A 26,059-nucleotide genomic window follows, 5' to 3' on the forward strand; every position below is an offset into this window, starting at 1 on the left:
TGAAATGTTTGCTGCCATTTCAAGCATTAGAACTACAAAATTGATATTCTATTAATTTTATATTTTACTGACATTAACAGATTCTGTTTATCTCCGTTAGGTGCCTAATAAGGGAGAATCTGTAATATAAATCAGAATATTGAGGGAGTTAAGGGAGATTAAGAAATATAGAGATAGTCAATGTAAAATATTAACAAACCTTAGTGAAAGTAAGTGCAATTTACTCAAGAATCAATTCAGGTCGGTTAGGGGTGTGACTGCACAGATTTCTGACACTGAAATGACTAATGTCCAATTGGGCATGAGAAAAATATGGGTGTGGAGAGGAGGTGCGTGTGGGTTTTTTTTGTCAAACCTGGTCAGAAATCATCTTCAACATGCAGGTGGTGTTCAGCAAAAAAAGAGTGAGAACAGTCTTATATAATTAACAACAAGAGCTTAGTCAAACTAACAATTAAAGTAGTAAGTAAAGTAAGATTGAGGCTATCTTTGAAAGTTGGAGACCATGTTTGTTTAAAGTCTAAGAAACCACATGCTCATAGATAAGCACATGTATTAGACTAATAACCACATGCTCATAGTCATAGGTAGTGACTAAAGTTATATTTATGACTCTTGCATGCTAACCATCCAAGGGCATGAATGAAGAAGATCAGCTCAACTTGCAGCTTGCCCATTTTTGGATGAAAACAAAAAAAAATGTTTTGAACTATATATTATACATAATTAGTACTGCAACTCAACATTAATATATCATTGCTACTCGTGTACCTTTTTATTATAGTATATGTTTAAGTCTGTACTAAGTGGTAATATTGAACTATTTTTTAAATTTTTTTTTTTTTTTTTTTCAAGAGAGTTAACCTTTTTCTTTTTGGTTTTTTAGATGAAGAATGAGGAAGATCTACATTCTACACACATTCATTTGAACAACCACCTCATGTAGATAGACATTACCTCTCTTTCATGACAAAAAGACAATACTACCCCTCATCAAGCTACTATTTGCTACTCATTAAAATCATAGAGGGTTTTGGGATCAGAGTTATGCCTGCCCTTGAATTAGAAGAGCACTCCAGTTAAGAAGAGAGAGAGAGAGAGAGAGAGAGAGAGAGGGAGGGATTTCGTATAAATCTTCATTTTGCTTTGGGAAAAATGATTTCTTTTCATTTTTTAGACCTTTCCTCTTCTCCCTCCTCCTTTCAACTCCTAGTTCCTACCTCTATACTTCATGCATGAAGTACTAAATCCTCATAACCTCTTGAGTACTAAACACTAGTGCAACAATCCATTCACCACAAATACACACACACACACACACACACACACACACACACACACACACACACACACATTCAATGGCTTACATGAACAACTGGTTGGGTTTCTCTCTCTCACCTAAAGAACTCCCAATATCCCAGCCTCAAGATCAACTCCAAACCTCAGCCTCTCCCCTAATTGGTTTCAACTCTGATGAAATCTCTGATACCCATGTCTCAGATGAGTGTTTTGATCTCACTTCTCACTCCACACTTCCTTCTCTAAACCTTCCTGCCCCTTTTGGCATACTAGACTCATTCAACAGGAACAACCAATCACAAGGTTTGTCACATCTATTCTCAATCACACACACGCATATATAATCCTATATAATTAATATACAAAACCATGTATATAGTTTCTTATTATATTCTTAATTATTTGTTTTCCCTTCTTTCTTTCTTTCTTTTTTTTTTTTTTTTTTTTTTTTTTCAGATTGGAATATGAACTCTGATAGTAGTAGCTACAAGACCACCTCTCAGGAACTTTCTATGATGATGGGTAGTTCATGCAATCAGAACTTCCAAAACCAAGAGCCAAAGCTTGAAAACTTTCTTGGTGGACAATCTTATAATAGTTCTGATCATCAACAACAAAACAAACTTGTGGGGTGCAATTACTCTAATATTGGTGGTTCTTCAGCTTATAATGGTGGCTGCAGTAGTACTACTGCTTTAAATTACACATATCCCAACTCTTCATTGCAGCTTCCATCTCATGAGGTGGCCGAGACAGCGGCAACCAACCATGGCGGTGGAGGCAGTGGTGGCGGCATTGGGATTTCTATGATCAAGAACTGGTTGAGGAACCAACCGGAAAGCAATAAGGATGGTGGGGTGGAAAGAGGGACTAATGAAACCCTAACGGCCGGTGGGTTGTCGTTGTCGATGAGCACTGGCTCACGGTCGAGCTCTACTTTGCCGCTTTTGACGGCAAGTAATGGTGGTGGTGGTGGAAGAGGAGGAGAGAGTTCTTCTTCATTGGATAATAAAGAGGAGAAGGTGGCTGCAGCTCTTGATGGACAAACAGGTGCTATAGAGGCTGTGCCTCGCAAATCTATTGATACATTTGGACAAAGGACTTCCATTTACCGTGGTGTAACAAGGTACCTGATCAATTTCGATATTGAAACTCTCTCTCTCTCATTTTGCATGTTTATTATTCAAATATCTACTTGTTTTCTTCTCTCTCTTTTGTGTGTGTGTGTGTAATTTTGCATTTTTCATTTTGATGTATGAATGTACTCTCTCTCCCTCCTCTTTTTGCATGTTTATTATTCAAATACTCTCTCATTAATTTCTTCTTCTTTCTTCTTCCCCCCCTTTTTTTCCCTTGTGTGTATTTATACGTCAACCCTTTTTTTTTTTTCCTCTTTTATTTTGTTTTTTTGTTTTTTTCTTTTTCTTTTCTTGTGTGTATTTGTACATGCCCCCAGGGGTTTGGTGATGGTGGCAAGGTAAGGGCCGGAGATCATACATGTCCTAGGTTCGAACCCCAATACCCCCATTATATCCCTGATTGACTTGGTGCATGCCTTTGGGCCGGCCGCTGCATCCCCAGTTTGTAACCAGGGGTGGGTCCAAAGGGCCTGGCTTGGGGAGTTCTGAGATTTCAATATATATATATATATATTATATTTTTCATTTTGGAGTATGAATGTGTGTGTGTGTGTGTGTGTGTTTAGTTCTTATGGTGGTTTAATTTGTATAGGCATAGATGGACCGGGAGATATGAGGCTCATCTATGGGATAACAGCTGCAGAAGAGAAGGGCAAACTCGGAAAGGAAGGCAAGGTGTGTTCTAGCATCTGCATGCAATTACATTTCAACAATCCAATTTCTTTATTTATTTTTAATTTTTATGAATGAATCAAATAATATGTTTTGTATATTAATTAACTTGGGTGTTTTTTTTTTTTTTAACCCCTTGGTTTATGATTTGGTATGGGCTTGTTCAACCTCCTTGCAGTTTATTTGGGTAAGTCATAAAGGTTTCTTTTGTTTATGCCTCTTTACCTTTTCTTTTCTTCTCCTTTTCTCTCTCTTTTCCTGGAAATGTTATTTTTATATTTGAATTTAAAACTTTTCTAGATCATTGTATTCTTGGTATATATATCTCATCTATATATTTTTTTTTCTTATATTGTGTGTGTGTGTGTATATATATATATAGGAGGATATGATAAAGAAGAAAAGGCAGCTAGAGCTTATGATTTAGCAGCATTGAAGTATTGGGGAACCGCTACCACTACAAATTTTCCTGTGAGTCTACTGTATTTTCTTTTATGTCCACATTATATAATATTTAGAAACCTTAAAATACTTTTCAATCAATTTAACTTCTTTTTTTTTCTTTTTTTGGATTGGCAGATTAGTAATTACGAGAAAGAGGTAGAAGAAATGAAGAACATGACCAGACAGGAGTATGTTGCATCTCTTCGAAGGTAGAATGAAATGTGCTTCTATTAAGACGATCCAACTAAATTAATTAATCGTCTGATGCAGAAAAAAGAAGATGAATTATTAAAAAGGACGATATTATAATTCCGTTGTTTTTCTTGGTGCAGGAAGAGTAGTGGATTTTCTCGGGGTGCATCCATTTATCGTGGAGTGACGAGGTAAAAACTGCACCAGAATGCACTTCTATCAGCATTCTAATGTATTTTTCTTAGTTAGAGAGCTGCCATTGATTTGTTCAAAGAAAAAGTCTGGTTGGATCGTGTTAAATATTAGTGGTTTGTAATAATTCAGAGTGATAAACAGGGCAATGTAGACCTTAGTAGGGTTTAGGAGAAGATTTGTCTTCGTAGATTGGCCTCTCAGTTTTTATCTCACTTGGGATACAAAATCCCAAATCTAGTACTCACTTCTTCTTCTTGTTTTTGGTTACTTTTTTGGCGGTAATCGCTATCCAACTTGATGTGCAGGACAGGCTAATCCTGCTGACAAACACTTTGTATATTATATGTCTATATATATCCTAGGGCTAGAAGGATAAATTAAAATGTACTACTACTAGTTAAAAAATTGAAATAGAACTCGAACCCTCATTAAATTGATGTTTGATTTCTTGCATTCTACTAACAACTGTATTGAATTCTTAAAGTAATTCAAGATTTTGTGACATTTTTCTTTATCAAATTCTCACGTAGTTTTGTTATGTGGATCGATTTACAGACACCACCAGCATGGAAGATGGCAAGCAAGGATTGGCAGAGTTGCCGGAAACAAGGATCTCTATTTAGGAACTTTCAGTAAGTGCATCAATGAATGCTTAATATTTGTGACAAAGGAAAATTGTATTCATTTGACATTGTCATATGAAGTGCATGGTGTAAATAAATGTTTCTAACCTTTTTCCTTCATTTTCTTTCTATTAGCCACACAGGAGGAGGCAGCAGAGGCCTATGACATTGCTGCCATAAAGTTCCGTGGTCTTAACGCGGTGACAAACTTTGAAATCAACAGATATGATGTCAAGAGCATACTTGAGAGCAGTACTTTACCAATTGGTGGCGCTGCCAAGCGTCTGAAGGATGCCGAGCAGGCTGAAATGACAGCGGACGCGATGACCAGACACGTCGAGGACAACACGAGTTCCCATCTGAGCAATGGAATCAGCAACTACAGCGCGCCCCACGGCTTCCCCAGCATAGCATTCCAACAAGCTCAGCCCTATGGCGTGCACTACGCGCCATATGGCCAACAACAGAGGGTGTGGTGTAAGCAAGAGCAAGATACTAATACCACCCACAGCTTTCAAGATCACTATCAACTTCAGTTGGGGAATACTCACAACTTCTTCCATCACAACCTCATGAGCTTGGACTCGTCGTCGATGGAACACAGCTCCGGCTCAAACTCTGTCTTCTACGGCAGTGGATGTGGCAGTGGTGATGGCAATGGCAACTTCCAAGGAGTTGAGTATGCTAATCATGGTAGCTTCGTGATGCCAATTAGTGCTGTTGTTGCCCATGAAAGTAACCAGAATCAGGGTTTCGGAGAAAATGAGGTACAAGAAAACAATTTCGGATTGATGGATCGTTATGATCACTCGACAAGTTTGTATGATCAGGGCTCAACTTGTAACAACTGGGTGCCTACCGCGATTCCAACTATATCTCCGAGGACTAACAGCATGGCCGTTTGCCATGGGGCCCCAACATTCACAGTGTGGAATGACTCATAAGGACGGGGAGAAGGATCGATAATGGGAAGGAAAAAGAATGTATACACAAGTCGGAACTTCATATTTTGGTTTTTCGTTTCGGTTTCTTCCTTTTTCTATATTTATTGCTAATGGAACTATGGAAGAAATTAGGATCTGACTGAAGTTCAGCAATAGCAGTGAGAGAGGTTACTGTCTCAGTTGCTATGAATTTTGGGAACTTCGGTTTTAAGAGATCATTCGGATAGTAGTAATACACCAGGCTTTGTAGTTTTGAATAACATAGTGATGATACAAAGGATGGGATTGTCTCTTTTTTGTATATGTCTCAAGTGCATCAATGAATTTCCCAGCCATAATGCATACTATTACTGTGGAATAAGTCATTAACTATTGAAGCAAACTGTGATCACGAGGAAGCAGGTACTTCAACCCCACGGGGTTCGCCTAGCGGATAAGAACTGGGGTCGGGTGCCTCATGAAGTATCAGGCCTCAGGTTCAAGCCTCTGGGGGGTATTTGACATCGGTTCTTCAAATAGGGGGAAAAAAAAACACACACACACACACACACACAATGAAGGTCTAGGGGAAAGGACCCTTTCATAGATGTATAATTTTTCATTTTTTTCTTGATGAAACAGTTCATGAACATGAAGAAGACGCTGCCCTTGATAGAACTTAATGGACTGTAAAGCATTTGTAGACAGCCTCTCATATAGTTGGGACATAAAGCTTGAATTCAGATTTGTTTTGATATGCTTGAAAATAGGTACAAAGCCTCCCTAACAAAGTTTGAAGACAGCAATCTATTCAAATTTCATATCATTGAATAATTTCATATTTCATTATCTCTGTCATCTCACAGTATCAGTAGGAACAACAGTCTGCAGATGATAGATTCTGTATTTCAAATTTTCAACTGTAGATAAATATACAATGATAACGCTTTCTGAGAATTCCTAATTTTCTGTCTTTACATGTAACCGAAAGAATACTGCATGAACATCTGCTTGAACATCCAAACCTGACACAGAAGATATCACAAAGCTACATGCTTACACAGTAGCAGCTTTGAGCGAGAGAAAATCTGAAATCTTGTTGGTGTAGAAATCCGGTTGTATGGAGTTGCTGGGGTTTTGAAGCATTGACAATGAAGTCACACCTATAAGAGGGAAACGTGAAACCACTATAAGATAATGTATAATATGAAATTGATGAAAATATATATATATATATATATATATATATATATATATATATATAAAAGGCAAAGTCGTCACCTGAGAGAACAAGAAGGGTTCTGCAACCGCCATTTTGTCCAAAAAGGATATCAGTATCCAATCTATCCCCTACCATGCATATCTGTGACTTGAGAATGCCGAATCTGTGGATGATTAAATCCAAATAACTAAGATGAGATATCAAATCCCAAAAAACAAAAAAAGAATTTGCTAATTTCCAAGGAATTCTTTTTCAATAAGTTGCAGCTGTAACTGCCAATCACATGCCACAGGAGCAGCGTCAGCTGCTGAGGCCATGATGTGGCATAGTCAGTTGGCTCAAGACGACCCAACTGATGGAACCTCTCAAGATCAGGCGCCAGCTATTGGCAAACTAACACAAATTTTACCCATATGGAATGCAAACCAATTCTAAAGTCATGTCATGCCATTCATGCTTTTGGAGTTTGGACTTTTCTCAAGAGGGCAGCTTCCCAACATTTGTCGGTACTAAAATATTTGACATAACGAGTAATCAAGCTTGTTTAGGATTTAAAAAATTCAACTATATGGGTGTAGACATGGAAATTTTGAGATGATCTGACCACCATTTGATTGGTCAAAACTCAACCTGATCAAGTCAGTCAACAATCAGCTTTCATTGCATGCTGCGGGTCTTACCGCAGAAACATGTCAGAATCTCAAGGCTAAAAGCCTTTATGAGAAAGTTCGACAAATCAATTTAAATTCAAGATTATTCCATATAAATGGAGACAAATTCATCTGAGTTTTAGGGGTCAAAATCTAAACACTTATTAGTGGTTTTCAATAAAAAAATACTCCATCACTAGGCCTAAAAATACAAAACGGTTCAATGAACACAAGGACATAAAAGAACAAAGACCAAGATACCGCTGAAATTCTCTGTACCAAGACTTGCATACTTTCGACAACTCAATCTATGTTGTTGGAAGAAGAAGAACAAGAAGTGCATCAAAACCATGCCATTCTTCTAATGGTTGCAAGATTAAAAATTGAATCTCCATCACATCTTGGTATAGTGCTTTTAAAGTCTCTAAGCACATCTTTGTAGAGTGTTTTCCTTTGACTCCCAAGTCTCAATGGAAAATATTTTCTGATCAATCCCTAACTTCGAAGACTGAAAAAAAGTTCTTAGCATTCTGACTCATGATCAAGCTCTTGTAGCCATCAAATAAGACTTGCAACAAAAATTGAGCCAGCTGAATATATTGTGTGTAAAGAATACAGCACAGAGCATTGTACCTTTTTTTTTTTTTTTTGGTAACATTGTACAAATTTTCATTAAACTAATAAAATGAGCCAATTTGCTTCCTAATAGAGTGAAGCTTCCAGGACCTTTCAACGAGAGGGGTCTGTGTTTAGGGTTTAAACATATAATTCGTAAGTTGCGGCCTGAGCGTTTGGCTGCGACTCTCTACGGGTGCAGACAATTTATTAGACCAAGTGGGACCCATGCATCTCATCTCTTTTTCCAATGCCAAATTCTCAAGACTCCCTTCTTTTGAAATCAATGGCATTCAAGAAGGTTTAAACCTACTCAGGCAAGCAAGAACACTAGCGCCTGCGTGATATCAGCAGTACCTCCATGAGGAATGGTATGAATGCTGCTATCCCTTTGAGTGGCAGTAGTAACTCTACGTCCAACAATCTGAAATAATGCTAAGGTGGCCACTCCTCATGTAAACGGACAAGATGCGATAAATGTCAATTATGCTATGTCCACGCATGCAGAAGTGCAAAAATTTATCATTGTGCTTCTTGGGGGCAAGGAAAAGCAACAGCGCAAGCTACAAAGGGACGCCTCTCGACAAATCCACTCCAAAAAGTGTACCTCCACACTCATCTTACTCCGCCTTAGACACCAACTCTAACATGGCTTCACACTCGAGGCCATTTCCTATATCACCAAATGGGTGCCCCCCAAAATTATAAACCATCTCATATCAACGGTCATGCCAATCACGATGATCAATATTACCTCATCGAGGAGCAGCCGAGTAGCTCGTGTAGCTGAAAGGCTCGAGACCACCGCTAGAAATCAAAACTTGCAAACTTCTCGCTGAAAAGGAAGTTGGAATCATAAGACACTAGACTAGAGAGTAATACCAAGGTCATATGCATCCTTTTGGTTTCCCGCCAAAAGTCCCTAGTTTAACAGACCTTATATGTCCAACTAACATCAAGGTGGTTGGCTAAACAACAATGCAAAGCGATCTATCCAACAACTTTGGAACATGCTAATGTGTAGCATAAGAATAGAGTAAGGTGGCATCCTTCAAAGTACTTGTATATAATAAAATCTTTACACCTAGATGATTAATATGTTAAGAGTGTGAGTCAGTTACCAACCCTTTAAGTTCCAGTAGTTTGATGGAAAAGGAAATCCCAAGCAGCAAATTCCCACTTTGCAAATACTTACAACAATGCTAAGATATAAGAGGATTCTAAATGAAACAGTTTGTTCATTCACTTAAACTTAGAATAATTTTTTTGCCCTAGATGGTACTCCCCCCTCCAAGGAAAGAAGAAGAACGAATTTGACCAATATATAAACTTGAAATTTGGATTTATCAACAATTTGGGACAGATAAAATGAGAGTTCCACAATGCTTGTACTTGTAGAATGGTCAGCATATTGGATCTCACTAACACAATAAATAAAGAATGAGTTTGTGGTTGGCTATATAAACCATCAGCGAGCTCTGAGCCTTGCTTGCAAAGATCATCTTTATGAATGTGCATGCAAGGTATGCACTATAGACTTCTTTACTTTCTGCAAGGAATCAAGCCTCGCACATTTGAAGAACTTGCTACCCAAGCCCGTGGCATGGAGCTTGAGATAGCAAGTCATGGTGCTAGAGTTTCTTCCATCTCTGATGAAGGTGAGAATATGGATGACAAGTTGCAAATAGACCACTTCATGGAATCCCAGGCTCTAACAAGCCTTTTAACAATAAATGTTAAGAGACACAAAAGGAATGAATGAAGATAACCATACTCAAGAGGTGGTTATCATAAACCCATGCATGATGCAACAGAATGGAAATGAATACTTTTTGATGGGGAAGATGTTCATGGTATAGTTGAAGACCTGAAGAAAGAGGTGGTCAAGCTACTACCTGAAGAGAAGCGACCCGAAAAGTTGGTTGTGTTGACAACTTAAACTACCATAAGTACCTCCGCATCATAAGTCATCCGGTGAAAACATGCATTGACTCAAGACAATTTTTTTAATCTTGCACAAGAAGGGCAGATACTTCTTAACTTGGATGACAAGACACCACATCTTATATAATTGACATGGTTGGTTAATGATGCAGGCAGAATTTCAAATTTCTACAAGTGGAATTTGTGTTTTTCAGAAACTTTCCATGTTTTGAAAGATAGTTTTCAGATTTTCAACAGCTTTCCTTTTTGAGTAGTTTTCAGATTTTCAGCAGCTTTCCTATTTTAATTTTATTTTATATTTGGAAATTAGCTCGTCTTAGGTTTATATAAAGCCTTGTAATTGCTAGGGTTTACAGATTAGGGAATAGATTATTATTTTTACAGCAAATAAAGTTTGCTTTGCAACTTTGCAATTCTCCTTTCTCTAGCATTATTCTTTTATTTCGTTTTAATATTGTTGTGAAGACGATTCGTATTCTCTTGGTAAGGCGGTATCAGTTTGGTATCAGAGCTTTAGTTTCGAACAACAATCGAGAGGAGAAAATCGTAGGATGCAGGTTCTGGCTGAACCCTTACCCAAGCAACATGAAGGTGAGATAAGAGTTTTTGCAGAGACAAGTTGAGTTGTTGACTTGTTAGCATATATGATACCACGATTTATGGAATTACCATAATAGTAGAAATTTGACTATACTATAGAATATGCTTTAGAATATGTTGTAATTTGATTTAGATTTGATTTAGTTTCTTTTCTTGTAATATGAGCATGTGTTCTTTTATATATAAATACTAAAGCTTTGAATGAATAATTCATCTCATTCGAGCCTTTACATAATTCTCTCATTTTTCTTCTTTTTATATTTCTAATTGGTATCAGAGCCAACACATTTCCACACCTTTCAGCAGCCTTGCTACTTGTGCGACAGCCACCTTAGGCTGTTTGTGACATCGTGTGATGTTACCTACACATGTTTTTCTGTGTTGCTGTTTTGTGATCGAAAACAAGTATTTTTAAGTTTTACAATTTCTTTTTTACTCTTCTAAGGTTAGGTAAATTGGGATAGTTAGTCCCTAACACCTAGAAGGGCTTGGGTAAAAAAAAAAAAATTAGTCTACAAAGAGGTTCCGGATATTAAGAAGGAGGTTGTCTGGCTATATGTAAGCGGGCAGCACTCCTTAAAAAAGGTATGTATTTGGATTTTTTTGGAATGATCTGAGGAGACATTGTTATTGTTTATAGTCTGAGGAGACCCTTTGATTTATTAACAGAATTTGTGGTATTTCTGGAGTTTTTTTATTGTCGTGTGACAGATTATGGCAGATTCAGGGTCCTCAACTGTTAATTATCTTGGCTCGAGTTCTGTTGATGGTGGTGCCATTTTTTCCACTAACTCATCAGAAAATCCAAGACTTCAAATCACCAAGGTGAAGTTGGATGGTTCCAACTATTTGATTTGGGCACAGTCTGTCAAGATGTTCATTAGTGACAAAGGCAAGATTGGCTATATTACTGGTTCTGAGAAAGAACTAGTTGAGTCAGAGAAGGCATATCCACAGTGGTTTGCAGATAACGCTATGGTTATGTCTTGGCTAGTCAATTCGATGCAACCAAACATAGTTATTGGCTATATGTTTATGAAGACTGCTAAGCAGATTTGGGATTCAGTTCAACGCACTTATTCTCAGAGGCAGAATAATGCACGAATTTTCAGGATTTCTCAGGGTGACTTGACAGTTTCAGGTTACATCGCCAAGCTTTGTGCTATTTGGGAGGAGATGTCATATTATTCCTTCCACTCTTGGAAGGATCCAGATGATACAGTTTTATATGCAGGGATTGTGGAGAAGAATCAAGTGTTTCAGTTTCTTGCCGGGTTGAACGGCGAGTTTGACTATGCTTGTGTTCATTTATTGGGCTTATCTTCATCCCAACTCTTGAGGATGCATACTCCTATGTGTTATCAGATGAGAGCTGTCAGACTCATCCATTAGGTGTTGCCTCTGTTGATCGTTCTGCTATAACAATTCGGGTTCCCAACCTTTCAGGAACTGCACCATCCCAGTCAGTTCAGAGCTTTACCACCGGTCCTCCTGGGACGACAACGCGGACGGTGTGACCATTACGGAAAAATTGGTCACATCAAATCTCGTTGTTATGCTCTACATGGACGCCCACCGCAACAGAAACAAAAGCCTCGATCCTCTGCACATCCTGTTACACAACCAGTCTCATTATCAACTCCTGATAACTCTGCCTCTACATCTTCTGCCACAGTTACCTTGACTCAAGCTGATTTGGACAAGTTTAAGCAATTCTTCAACCAAATGGAGGCATCATCTCAGCCAACCTCCACTTATGCCCACTTAGGTACTATTACGTCTGCACAGTATCTATATCTTAGACACAATGGATCATTGATTCTGGTGCTTCAGACAATATGACTGGTATGTCCTCACTCTTCCAATCTTATGGTATCTGCTCTGGCCATCGTAATGTACACCTTGCGGATGGCTCTCCACACATATCAGTTACTCCTTCATTAACTTTGTCAAATACACTTCATGTTCCACAGTGTTGCGAAATTAAACAGAAAACACAAGAAATAGATTAAACACACACACACAACAAGAACATATAAATTTTACTTGTTTCACCCAAAATTCAGGGCTACGTCCAAGGGTTGCAGGGATTTCACTATGATGATAAAAAACGGCTAGAGATACAAAGAGTTCAGTATAAATAAATACCCTCGCACTAGGGTAACATAACAAGTGTGGAAATAACCAAAATATCCTCCAAATAAGTTGGGCCTTGGTGTACAATATCTATCAGACTTCGCACTACCCATCACACAGTTGACTACAAATCTTATTTCTATTAGCAGCGTTACCAAACAATAAAATTGTAGTGTAACGTTCTTTCCCTCTCATTGTATTTTTCAGGATCTGGTGTCGAAACGAACGATTGGCAATGGGCGTGAAGTGGACGGTCTATACCTGTTGGATGCTCCTTTGTCACCTCAAGCACATTCAGCTTCATTTTCTAATATTGTTTCATCTAATAAAGCCCAGCTTATGCGTTGACACATGCGTTCAGGACATATTTCTTTCAATATTTAAAACATTTATTTCCTTCCTTATTTTGTAACGTGGCAGTGTCAGATTTATCCTATGAGACATGTCATATGGCTAAACATGTTCATTCCAATTATCCTGCTAGTAGTAATAAATTTGCTTTAACACCCTTTGATCATGTTCATTCAGATGTGTGGGGTCCTTGCCCAGTTACTTCTAGTCTTAGATTTAGATATTTCGTGTTGTTCATTGATGATCATAGTCATGTTACATGGGTTTATCTTATGAAAACCAAAAATGAGGTATACACCATTTTTAAAAATTTTATGACAATGGTTCAAACTCAATATGGTCGTACCATTAAAACATTCAGATCTGACCAGGGAACAGAGTACACTTATGGGGAAGTACAACGGTTATGTACAAAATTTGGGATTGAGCATCAAATAGCTAATGTTAAAACTCCTCAACAGAATGGTCGTTCTGAGAGAAAGAATCGCCACATCCTTGACTTAGCCAAAGCAATCTGCATTAGCATGAATGTGCCCCAGTCATTTTAGGGAGATGCAGTTCTTACAGCTATTTACATCATTAATACGACTCCTTCTAGGGTTCTTAACTTTACAGCCCCACTCTCAATCTTACATCCCAATTCATCTCTTTTTTTTATTCCTCCGCGAGTCTTCAGGTGTGTGTGCTTTGTTCAGCAGTTGGGGCAGACTCATACAAAGCTTGACCCCAAGGCTTTGAAGTGTGTGTTTTTGGGTTATTCTCACTCTCAAAAAGGTTATAGGTGTTACCATCCTCTCAGTCGTCGACGGTTTATATCCATGGATGTTTCTTTCTTTGAGCATACACCATACTATAGTGGTTCAGTTGGTTCTCAAAGTGAATGGTTCCCATTGAATATAATGGATGATCACCTTCTTCCGTCTTCAACTCCTCTACCGTTACCTGTTTCGTCTTCTATGATTCCTCCTCGTGATACCCCTCCAGCAGGGGGTATTGTTCCTTTTTCACAAGTTTATAGTTGGAGACAACAGGTACAATCTTCTACTCCCACGATCGACTGCCCTGTTCCTTCAGCACCAGCTCCACCTCCTCAAGCTATTGTTTCGCTTGATGATCGCCCCATTGCTCTTCGAAAGGGTAAACGTTCTTGTACATACCCTATTTCTAATTTTGTTTCTGATTATGCTCTCTCACCCTCCTATCGGAGTTTTCTTGGTTCTGTTGCCTCGGTTCTCTTCCTTCTAGTGTTGCAAATGCACTAGCACAACCTCAATGGCGTGATGCTACGACAGAAGAACTACAAGCACTTGAGAAAAATCAGACTTGGGACATGGTTTCGCTTCCTATTGGACGAAAGGCTGTGGGTTGTCGTTGGGTGTTTACAGTTATGCATAATCCAGATGGGTCAGTTGCTCATTACAAGGCCCGATTGGTTGCCAAGGGTTATGCTCAGACTTATGGCATAGATTATCAGGAGACTTTTGCCCCTGTTGCCAAGATGAATACCATCCATGTATTATTTTCCGTTGTTGTGATTCGATCTTGGCCTCTATTTCAGTTAGATGTCAAGAATGCCTTTCTCAATGGTGATTTGCAGGAGGAGGTGTACATGGTTCCTCCTCCGGGCTTTCGTTCTCCTGCTCATTCTGGTATGGTATTTCGTCTTCGTCGTTCTCTGTATGGCCTCAAGCAGTCTCCTCGAGCTTGGTCTGATCGCTTTGGCACTGCCATGCTCAAGTTTGGTTTCCATCAAAGTGCAGCTGATCATACCTTGTTTTTACGTCATTCAGGCGGTAAGACAGTTGCTCTCATTGTGTATATCGATGATATTGTTCTCACAAGTGATGATACTACCGGAATTGCTGAGGTTAAGAGCTATCTTGGCCGTCAGTTTGAGATTAAGGATCTTGGTCCCCTACGATACTTCTTGGGCATTTAAGTGGCTCGCTCCAAGGCTGGCATTTTCATCTCTCAATGCAAGTATGTTCTTGACTTGCTTTATGCTTCTGGTCAGCTTGGCGCTCGTCCTGCTGATTACTCCAATTGAGCAGAATTATCGGTTAGCTGATTTTGAGAGGGAGTTGTTATCAGATGTTAGTCAATATCAACGACTTGTGGGCAAGCTCATCTATTTATCCATGACTCGACCTGACATTGCTTATGCCGTGAGTGTTGTGAGTCAATTCATGCACTCTCCTCATGCCCCCCCACCTTGATGCAGCTATTCGGATCCTTCGCTACTTAAAAGGGTGTCCAGGCCGTGTTATTTTGTTTGCCAATCATGGTCACTTACGTGTTGAGGCTTGAACAGATACTAATTATACAGGTCCAATTTCAGATAGGAGGTCAACTTTAGGTTATTGTACCACTATTGGTGGTAACTTGGTTACTTGGCGCAGTAAGAAACAGGATGTTGTCTCTCGATCTAATGCAAAGGCGGAGTATAGGGCTATGGCTCTTGGGGTATGTGAGTTGCTATGGCTGAAAACCTTGATGACAGACTTGTGCCTTCCAGGGTCGCTTTCATTCTCACTCTACTGCGACAACAAGTTTGCCATTAGCATAGCAGCAAATCCCGTTCAGCATGACAGGACTAAGCATATAGAGGTGGACCGTCACTTCATTCGAGAGAAGATCATCTCTGGTCAAATTTACACTCCATTTGTCACAAGCTCTCAGCAGCTTGCAGACATTCTTAAGTGACACCTGCATGCTTCTGACCACGGCCAAAGATATATGGGAGGCAATCCGACAAACGTACTCCAAGGTGAATGATTCGGCGCAAATCTACGAGATCAAGACTAAACTCACAGCCACTAAACCAGGTAATCTCTCGGTCACTGAATATGCCAACTTGTTAAAGAATTTATGGCAAGAGATGGATTACTATAGATGTATCAAAATGAAAGATAGTGAGGATGCTGCTATTCTTAAGAATTTTATTGAGAAGGATAGAACATATGACTTTTTGGCGGGACTCAATATTGAATTTGATCAAGAGTGCAGATTTTTGGAAAAGAGGAATTAACGTCTCTAAACGAGACTACTGCAATTGTTCGTGCTGAGGAAAGTCGAAGAGGAGTAATGGTTATTACTCAACCATTGGAAGGCTCGGCTTTAACTACAACAGACACGAAGGAACTAACTCCAGAAAAACCATTCGCTGCCAACACCGAAAGCAGACGTCCAGATCCAACAAATGGGAATAGGAGAAATCTTGTATGCAACTATTGCAGGAAGCCAGGACACACTGAGGAGTAGTGTTGGAAGCTTCACGGGAGACCAAGGCTCTGGCCAAAATGGTGGAGGATCAACGAACTGGCAATGGAAAAGGTAGGCCAATCTGACACAAGCTAATGATGATGGTTCCAGTAATCGAGAAAATTCCAGTGGCAATGAATTCAACAAAGACGATATAGAACGGCTTAGATCCTTGCTGAACTCTCTAGAAAAACCATTGGGTATGTGTTCATTTGCACATTCAGGTATGTTTTCTTCTTGTCATGCCCTTAGTGCCTCATATCACAACCACTTTGGCTCCTGGATCATTGATTTGGGAGCAACAGACCACATGACACATTTGTCCCACATGTTTTCCACATACAGCCCATATTCTAGTAGTAGAAAAATCATAGTGGTTGATGGTTCTTATGCTACTGTAGAAGGTCAAGGAAATATTCACCTAAGTTCTTCATTGATTTTAAAAAATGTCTTACATGTTCCAAAGCTTACCACAAACCTTGTCTCTGTTCAACATCTCACAGAAGACCTAAACTGCAATCTAATCTTTTTACCTACGACATGTGTTTTTCAGGATCGAGTTTCGGGGAGGACGATTGGACGTGCTAAGGAAAGCAGTGGCCTCTACTACCTGGATTTGCCGAATAAAACTGTGAACAATAAGGTCAATTCATCACTTTCTTTGCTGTCCGATACCAAGTCATCAATAAAAACCAAATTTGGTTCTACCATTTACAGTATGGGCATCGTTCCTTTAGAGTTTTGAGTGTCATGTTTCCCTCCTTATTTAGGGGTGTTGATATTAGTCAATTTCATTGTGACATTTGTGAGTTTGCTAAACACAAACGAGTTCCATTTCCTGTGAGTAATAAAAGATCTTCATTACCCTTTTATTCGATTCATAGTGATATTTGGGGTCCCTCAAGAATCGCAAATATTTCAGGGGCTAGATGGTTTGTCACTTTTATTGACGATTGTACTCGTGTCATGTGTGTTTTTTTTATGAAACAAAAATCTGATGTGTGTACGCTTTTTCCAATCTTTCACGACATGATAAAAAATCAATTTGGGGTTAAAATTAAAAAAAATAAGATCTGACAATGCAAAAGAATATTTTAATAAAGTTTTATCTCCTTACTTTCAAAAGGAAGGGATTGTACATGAATCCTCTTGTATTGATACACCCAACAAAATGGAGTGGCAAAAAGGAAAAATAGTCATCTCTTATCAACAATCCGAGCACTGCTATTCCAAACAAAAGTTCCAAAAAATTTATGGGGGGAAGCTGTCCTTACATCCCAGGGACTTTTAAAGTCAAGAATTCGGGATGGTTATCAAATTTTTTTCCATATTTTACCTCTCACAACCAATTGGCTCCTCGGGTATTTGGGTGCGTTGCGTTTGTTCATATTCATTCCAAGAGTCGTAGCAAACTTGATCCTCGAGCACTCAAGTGTGACTTCATAGGGTACTCCTCAACGCAAAAAGGATACAAATGTTATCATCCACCGTAACGTAAAACCTTCATTTCCACTGATGTTACCTTTGTTGAAAATGAGAATTTCTTTCACCCTTATCTTCGGGGGGGAAACTTCTACTGGGGAAGATAAGGATTTTAGTGATCTTGGTTTTCTCATGGACCTTCCTGCTCAAAACAGCCACCCCATAACCTCACATGATTTGCTACCTACTGAGTCACCTGATCCGCTACTCGAAAAACCTCAACCTGAAACACCAAAACAACCACATGATCCCGAGACTCCAAGACCACCTGAAAATCTGATAGAACTTGTTGTCACTACACCATTGCGGCAATATTCAAGGAAAAGAGGTCCCACTGCTAAACTGAAGCAAGCCCAAGTGTCCAAGCCAAATCTCGGGAATGAGGTAAATACCGAGGTTTGTATAACAAATGTCCCAGTTCTTCCTACTCATGATTTATCCTCTGAAGTAATTGAAAAAAATGACCTGCACCTACCCATTGCAGTAAGGAAAGGCACTCGAAATTGCACACAACACCCTTTGTCTCATTTTGTGTCATTTGAAAAATTGTCATCTTCACATAGAAGTTTTCTCATCCACCTAAACTCTATAACCATACCACAAACACTGTCTGAGGCTCTAGGGAAGGAAGAATGGAAACAGGCTATGAAAGACCAACGGACCAATGGCCTAGCGGTTTCAATCTCTTATTTCCCAAAGGGAGGTCAGAGGTTCAAGTCTCAGAAGAGACAAGTGTGTGTGAGTACCAACTAGGAAAAAAAAAAAAAAACAGGCTATGAAAGTGGAAATGGATGCACTTAAGAAGAACAAGACTTGGGAGTTAGTAGAATTACCCAGAAGAAAGAAGCCAATTGGATGCAAGTGGGTGTTCTCGGTGAAGTACAAGGCAGATGGATCGCTGGAACGGTATAAGGCCAGATTAGTTGCGAAAGGTTATACACAGACCTATGGAGTTGATTATCAGGAAACATTCGCACCAGTGGCTAAGATGAATACAGTGAGGATATTGTTGTCTTTAGTAGCCAACCTGGATTGGAGCTTACATCAATTCAACGTAAAAAATGCTTTCCTACATGGGGATCTTGAAGAAGAAATTTATATAGAGAGGCCCCAGGGTTTGGTGTTGACACTAGAGGGGAGAAAGTATGTAAGCTCAAGAAAGCATTGTATGGATTAAAGCAGTCGCCAAGAGCATGTTTGGGAGATTTGCAAAGGCAATGCGAGGAATGGGCTACAAACAAAGTCAAGTGATCACACGCTATTCGTAAAGCACTCGGACTCAGGGGGAGTAACCGCCTTGCTAGTATATGTGGATGATATCATCGTCACTGGAAATGACATAAGAGAAAAGGAAGCACTTAAGAGACGCCTTGCAGAGGAATTTGAAATAAAGGATTTGGGAGGCCTAAAATATTTCTTGGGCATAGAGGTTGCTCGGTCAAGGGGAGGAATATTCATCTCACAACAAAAGTACGTGCTAGACCTTCTCAAGAAAACTAGAAAAACAGGGTGCAAACCAGCCGAAACGCCAATAGAAGCCAATCATAAGTTAGGTGAGGGTACAAAGGAAGAATCAGTGGATAAAGGAATGTATCAACGCCTGGTTGGGAGACTGATTTATTTGTCCCATACTAGGCCTGACATAGCATATGCAGTTAGCGTGGTGAGCCAGTTTATGCACAATCCTAAGGAAATACATCTTCAAGCTGTATACTGGATACTACAATACTTAAAAGCTAGTTGAGGCAAGGGAATTTTATTCAAGAAAGGGACGAGCTTGAACTTAGAGGCATATACAGATGCGGATTTTGCTGGATCAGTGATTGATAGAAGATCGACATTGGGCTATTGCACGTTTCTGGGATGAAATATAGTGACATGGAGGAGTAAAAAACAACCAGTGGTGGGCAGGTCGAGTGCAGAAGAGGAGTTTCGAGCAATGGCACTAGGAATTTGTGAACTTTTATGGCTCAAGATAATTCTGGAGGATCTCAGAATCACATGGGAAGGACCAATGAAGCTATGTTGTGACAATAAGTCAACTATCAACATTGCTCACAATCCAGTACAACATGATCGAACAAAACATGTGGAAGTGGATCGGCACTTTATAAAGGAAAAACTTGATAGCGGTCTAATTTGCACTCCATATATCTCAACAGCAAGTCAACTCGCAGATGTTCTAACGAAAGGACTGCTCGGACATGCATTTCAGAAACTCATTAGCAAACTGGGAATGGAGAACATTTATTCACCAGCTTGAGGAGGAGTGTTGGAAAGTCACAGTTTTTCTATTTATAGGAAAACCAGGACAGCTGTAAATTAGTGGGAAAATCTTTGACTTTGTAATTAGTTGGAAACTAATCCTCATTTAGCTAGTATCCTGATTTAGTTAGGAAAATCCCATATTTTATGGGATTCAAACTTTATTCTTTTTCTGATTGTACAGATTGTATTTGGCTATATATGGCCAACTCTCCATAATGTATTTTATACATTCCCAAGAATAATAATATCAGTTCTCGCTTACAATTTGACTATGCTATAGAATATGTCATAGAATATACTTTAGAATATGTTGTGATTTGATTTAGATTTGATTTAGTTTCCTTTCTTGTAATATGAGCATGTGCTCTTTTTATATATAAATAGTAGAGCTTTGAATGATTAATTCATCTCATTCAAACCTTTACATAATTCTCTCATTTTTCTTCTTTTTATATTTCTACTAGGAAAATTACAAATATGGAAAGAGAATAAAAATCAAATCAGAATAACAATCAAATCCCTAAACAAAAGCCTAAACATTAGCCTATAATGAAGACCCAATAAATCATCCACAATCATCGAGTCAACTTATAGATATGATTTCCTACACTCCCCCTCAAGCTGTAGGGAAGATATTAACCAACTCAGCTTGACTATATCAAGATGTGAAACGACCGTGTATTCTTTTCACAATAAGATTGCAATGCTACCGAATACACCGACAGCCCAAATAAGGCAATAACTACTGTTGGAGATATGGAAACTGCGAACACCATGCTACTGAACATATAGGCAACCCAACAAGGCAAAGGACAATGCTACTGAACACATCGGCAGCCCAATAAAGCAAAGGACAATGCTACCGAACATACCGATAGCCTAAACATGGCACAAATAGCACCGAGAGACCATTATCACATGTCAAATGCTAAGGGGATACCCCCAAATAAGGGGTCTTAACCTGGGAGGAGAGCCTCCCTACACTGGAGCAATCCATCCAAGAGATGAAAAAGATCCAACACAAAGCTGGAAATACCAAAACAATGCCGAGACCTTAAACAACCCAAAACAGAGAGCTCCAACAAAATCAAATGACGAAAGAGAAATCTGAAAAATGAAGGGGATGATGATGGATTTGATTTTGGAACTATTGGGTCAACGTGTTGTTAATCCTCTAGTTGATAACAATGTTTCGGTGGAAGATGACGTGTCAAACACCGAAACAATTGCGAAAAATTTGTTCTATTTTTTGCGTCGCCGTAGATCACTCGATGAGCGGATTGATTGTTGTTGGCCGACAAATATCAATTTCCAGATTTCTAATTTTTATGAGGAGGACAATCTTAAAGAGAATTTTTTCAATCCTTTTTGCAATAGAGCAACATCCAAACCAACACCTATTCCACTTAATGAAAGGCGTTGGGATGGTGACTTTAAGGAGGAAATTCCTGAATTTGCAGGATGTCCTAGTGGAGAAGAAGAGAAAGCTACTATAGAATCATTCGTTGACTAGAGTAAGCCTTCAATTTTTTCTGAAGAACCACACATGGAATCATACGAGTCAATGATATCTATGGATTGGGATGAATTAGCGATATTTGATAAGGAAGTTACAAAAGAAGAATCTCATAATAAAGGATACGCGGTTGATGATGAAGTTTTTGGATCTATGGGGATGAAAAATAATGAATTTCACTTTTATGACATGATTTGGGATAAATTCTTGGAGCGTACTACAATTGCTAGGCACTTGTTGGAAGAAAAACTAAAGTTGATTACACATGTAGTTCAGGATACATGTCCCACCGAGTTTTGCAAATCTACCCAATTTCAAAGCACATCTAGAAAAATCCATGTTTACTATGTGAATGTATTCTTTGTTAGTATAAGAAGATTGACGTATTTGATTCGAGTTCGGAAAAGAAGAAAAAAGGGATTGAAAACCATGCTCGGATTTTTGTTTGATCGGGGAAAAATTGCTCCAAACTCGAGGGCGAGTTCTTTCCAACCCGGGGAGACTAATGCATGCAGAATTTCAAATTTTACAAGTGGAATTTGTGTTTTTCATAAACTTTCCATGTTTTGAAAGATTCCTTATTTTGAGTAGTTTTCTAATTTTCATCAACTTTCCTTTTTAAGTAGTTTTATGATTTTCAGCCGCTTTCCTATTTTGATTTTATTTTATATTGCTAATGAACTAGTATTAGGTTTATATAAAGCAAAATATCTGAAAAACATAATTACATAAAACATCCCATCTCTCCATATGCAAAGACTTTGTTACACTTACCATGAAATTAAATTACAATAATTTTATTTTATTACCTTTTGGATAAAAAATGCCTTCTCTCCTCAACCCATAAATGCACAACCCTTCCCTATTCCTATCCACCACCCACCACTACCACCACCAAGTGATAAAATCAAGACTAAAAATCAATCTTTGCGACCAAGCTACCAACAACACAACAAAATATAGATTCATATATAGATTCATATATCAACCGATATATATATATGTATGTATGATAATTCCTAATAAGTCGTGTACCGAGAATGTTAGTAAAATTAGGGCCTCCAGATCAGAGAAGAACTTTAATCTGTAGCACTGTGGTGTTGGATCAGTGATTGGCGGCACGGTGATGTTGGGTCGTATAAACCTGCTTGAAAAATTATATATTGTTGAAATATCTGTATTATTATTATATGGAGGCCTTTAGCAGGCTGATGAGAAGGGCGGTGGATTTGGGTTTTCTTAGGGGTTTCAAGATTGGCCCTGAATCAGTTCAGCAATGGGAGATCTCTCATTTACTTTTTGCGGATGACACTATTGTTTTTTGTGAGGCTGATATTTCCCAGTTGAGGTATCTGCGATGTGTCTTGGTTTGCTTCCAGGCTGTTTCTGGTTTGAAAGTTAACGTGGGAAAGAGTGTGATTGTTCCTGTGGGGGAAGTTCAGGAGGTGGACACTCTGGCTGCTGTTCTAGGATGTGGGACGCAACGCTTTCCCATCTCGTACTTGGGTTTGCTGCTGGGGGACTCGGCTAGGAGGGTGGGAAGTTGGAACCCGGTGATTGAGCGGGTCGAGAGAAGATTAGCGGGTTGGAAAAAACAATATCTGTCAAAGGGCGGTAAAGTTACGTTAGTGAAGAGCACTTTGTCAAGCCTTCCAACGTACTTTCTTTCGCTTTTTCGTATTCCAGCCTCTATTGTTGGAAGAATAGAAATGCTCCAACGTAATTTCCTTTGGGGGGGTCGCGGAGAAGAGTTCAAGTATCATCTTGTCAAATGGGAACAGGTTTGCAGGCCTATTCGGTTGGGAGGGCTTGGAATTAGGAGATTGGCCACTTTCAATTGTGCTCTTCTTGGTAAGTGGCTTTGGAGATTTGGTAAGGAAAGACAGATTATGGAGAAAGGTTATCTCATGTCGCTTTAGGGAGGAGAGAGGAGGGTGGTCTGCTAGATCAGTCAGGTCTGTTGGCGGAGTGGGGGTGTGGAGGGCCATTGGTAAGGGGTGGGATGCCTTTTCCAAACATATTAGATTCAGAGTTCAGGATGGAAGAACTATCCGGTTTTGGGAGGATCCATGGTGTGATGATAGGCCTTTGGCCCTTTTGTTTCCCAGGCTTTTTAGGATTGCTGTCGACAAACATGCAATGGTTGCTGACTATTATCGCCTTGATAGTGGAAGGTTGTCTTGGGATGTGCGTTTCCGGCAAGCTTTTCAAGATTGGGAGCTGGATGATGTCACTGGGTTTTTGGCTCTTCTTTACGGACAGGAGGAGGAGGGGTCTGGGGCAGATTCTTTGATTTGGGTGCCTTCTTCTCAGGGGATGTTCCATGTCCGGTCTTTTTTTGTGTGCCTTTCTGGTTTTCATGGTACCTCATTCCCATGGAAGACGGTGTGGAGGTCTAAGGCGCCTCTTAGGGTGGCATTTTTTGTGTGGACTGCAGCTTGGAGTAAGATTTTGACGTTAGACAACTTGAGGAAGAGAAGACATATCATTGTTAATAGGTGTTGTCTTTGCAAGATTAATGGGGAGTCGGTGGATCATCTTTTGTTGCACTGTCCTGTGGCTTATGATTGTTGGAGTTTGATGTTTGGCCTGTTTGGTATTCATTGGGTCATGCCTCGGACATCTTGGGAGTTGTTAGATATGTGGAGGGCCAATGGGTGGGGGCTCAAGTCAGAGTTTTTTGGAGGGTGATCCCTTTTTGTATTTGGTGGAGCCTTTGGAGAGAGCGTAATGGAAGATCTTTTGAAGGAAAGGAATCCTCCATTGGGGTGTTAAAATTTTCTATCATTTGTAATTTGTTTTGTTGGGGTCAGGGGAGAGACTACTCCTCTCTTGAGGAGATTGTTGACTTTATGAGTTCTTTGAATTCATAGGCTCCGTTTTGTCTTTGTATAGTTTGGGTCGCGTTCCCCCTTTTTGAACGCTTTTAATACAATTTACTTATCAAAAAAAAAAAAATATTATTATTTTTATTTTTAATAGCTGTTTTCAGCCTTTTATTAGGTATTTTATGTAAGATCCCTATTATCATGGGATCACGTAGATAAGATCCCCGTAATCATGGGATCACATAGATTTTGGCATATTTCCTGTTTTTCTTTGATTTGGTTTCCTTTCTTTATACCCTATTCTTGTATATAAATATAGTTCTTGACTCTCAGTTTGAGTAAATCAAAACACAAAACTTCTTCTTTTTGGTATCAGAGCAAAACAAAAACCTTCGCCTCCCCATCTTCCTCTCCAACACCTCCCTCTCTCCATTTTCCCTCACCTTCGGCGCACCTCCATCTCCTCCCAGCCTTATTTTGGTACTATAACTGATTCTAGTAGCCAAAAGGACACTTTCTCCTCGGTCCATCATACTTAATCTCCGGCCCATCATACTCTGGCACAGCAAGTTACTAGTGTGCTCTTGAATGGGCGCAACTTCGTATCTTGGTCCCATTCTCTTCAACTCTATATTGGAGGGAAAGGGAAAACTGGTTGGTTTTTGGGTCAAGTCAAGGAACCGGAAAAGACGAATACTAAATATATTGCATGGGACATGAACAGGAGCACCATTTTGGGTTGGATCTTCAACTCAATGGAGGAGTGTATCTATAATATGTTCATGTTTCACACTTCCGTTTTTCGTCTGTGGCAAGCCCTTAACAAGATGTATGCCCATTCCCGCAATGACGCTCGTATCTTTGAACTCGATCAAGAGATTGCTCATGCATCTCAAGAGACACTCAAGCTGTCAGTATCAAAGTATTTTATGTACCTCCAGTCTAGGTCGGAAGAATTAACACAATATAAATCTCTCTCCGATTTCTCTGAGGAAGCTATAACTCTTTTGGTCAATAGACTGGACCGCCAACATACCTACCAGTTTTTAATGGGTTTATGATCTAAGTATGATGCTCTTAGAACTCAAATCATAAACACCTCTCCTATGCCTGATTTATATGATGCATTCGCTACTGTTGCCCATGAGGAGCATAGACGTCAGATCTCTCAACCAGTACCTTTACCAGAGACTTCAGTTGATCAGATGGCTCTTGCTGCTAATTCTAGACTTTCAGAAAGAAAGGTTATTTGTCAACATTGTGGAGCCACAGGTCATGTAGAGGATCGTTGCTTTAAGCTTCATCCCGAGCTAAAGCAGAAATTTTCTCGCAATCGTCCTTCTGGCTGTGGCCGCACTGCCGCAGTAGCCGATACTATTGATGGGTATGCTACTCCACAGATTGTTGTCCCTCCTACTTCAACTCCTCCCAAACCATATTTTCAGGACTTCAATCAGTTACAGTCCCAGATTGGTCAGCTTTAGGAGCAGTTTAGAGCTTTATCTACCAGGGCTGGCTCTTCTATTCCCACGGCTCCTATAGCTACAGGTACTCCTCCTGCTTTTCATGTTAAAACGGGAAAACCTACTTAGGTTCTGAATTCCAGAGCCAATAATCACATGACTGGTAAGTTGTCATTATTTTCTACTCCCGTTACCCTGTTAATCAAGCTGTTAGTCTAGCCGATGAGTCAACCACC

General features: G+C 39.4%; 2 protein-coding genes across 2 annotated transcripts in view; one reads left to right on the plus strand and one right to left on the minus strand.

Moving 5' to 3' along the window:
* Positions 1-1,358: 1,358 nt before the first annotated feature.
* On the plus strand, positions 1,359-5,508 carry LOC132311642 (AP2-like ethylene-responsive transcription factor BBM2). Its single transcript, XM_059809649.1, has 8 exons — positions 1,359-1,602; positions 1,756-2,425; positions 3,031-3,113; positions 3,493-3,581; positions 3,690-3,763; positions 3,887-3,937; positions 4,497-4,573; positions 4,700-5,508. The coding sequence occupies exons 1-8, from the start codon at positions 1,359-1,361 to the stop codon at positions 5,506-5,508; spliced, it is 2,097 nt and encodes a 698-aa protein (XP_059665632.1).
* A 787-nt stretch (positions 5,509-6,295) lies between these two features.
* Positions 6,296-26,059, minus strand: part of LOC132311643 (phosphoglycolate phosphatase 1A, chloroplastic-like) — a 45,566-nt gene continuing 25,802 nt past the window's right edge. Inside the window, exons 10-11 of the mRNA XM_059809650.1 lie at positions 6,769-6,872; positions 6,296-6,650 (exon numbers count right to left, since the gene is read on the minus strand). Coding sequence (XP_059665633.1) covers positions 6,544-6,650; positions 6,769-6,872 — 211 coding nt within the window. The 3' untranslated portion in view covers positions 6,296-6,543. The remainder of the gene's footprint in view (positions 6,651-6,768; positions 6,873-26,059) is intronic.

The sequence above is a fragment of the Cornus florida genome, unplaced genomic scaffold (genome assembly GCF_030987335.1).
Source record: "Cornus florida cultivar Cherokee Brave unplaced genomic scaffold, ASM3098733v1 CherokeeBrave_3.0.0_Hap2_Chr06, whole genome shotgun sequence".
Classification (NCBI taxonomy): Eukaryota; Viridiplantae; Streptophyta; class Magnoliopsida; order Cornales; family Cornaceae; genus Cornus; species Cornus florida.

What these genes read in the sequence shown, in the direction of transcription:
- LOC132311642 (XM_059809649.1), top strand. Translation starts at nt 1,359, where the DNA reads ATGGCTTACATGAACAACTGGTTGGGTTTCTCTCTCTCACCTAAAGAA. An exon ending in AACTCGGAAAGGAAGGCAAG is followed by an intron (nt 3,114 to 3,492) that starts GTGTGTTCTAGC and finishes ATATATATATAG; the next exon opens with GAGGATATGATAAAGAAGAA. An exon ending in TCTCTATTTAGGAACTTTCA is followed by an intron (nt 4,574 to 4,699) that starts GTAAGTGCATCA and finishes TCTTTCTATTAG; the next exon opens with CCACACAGGAGGAGGCAGCA.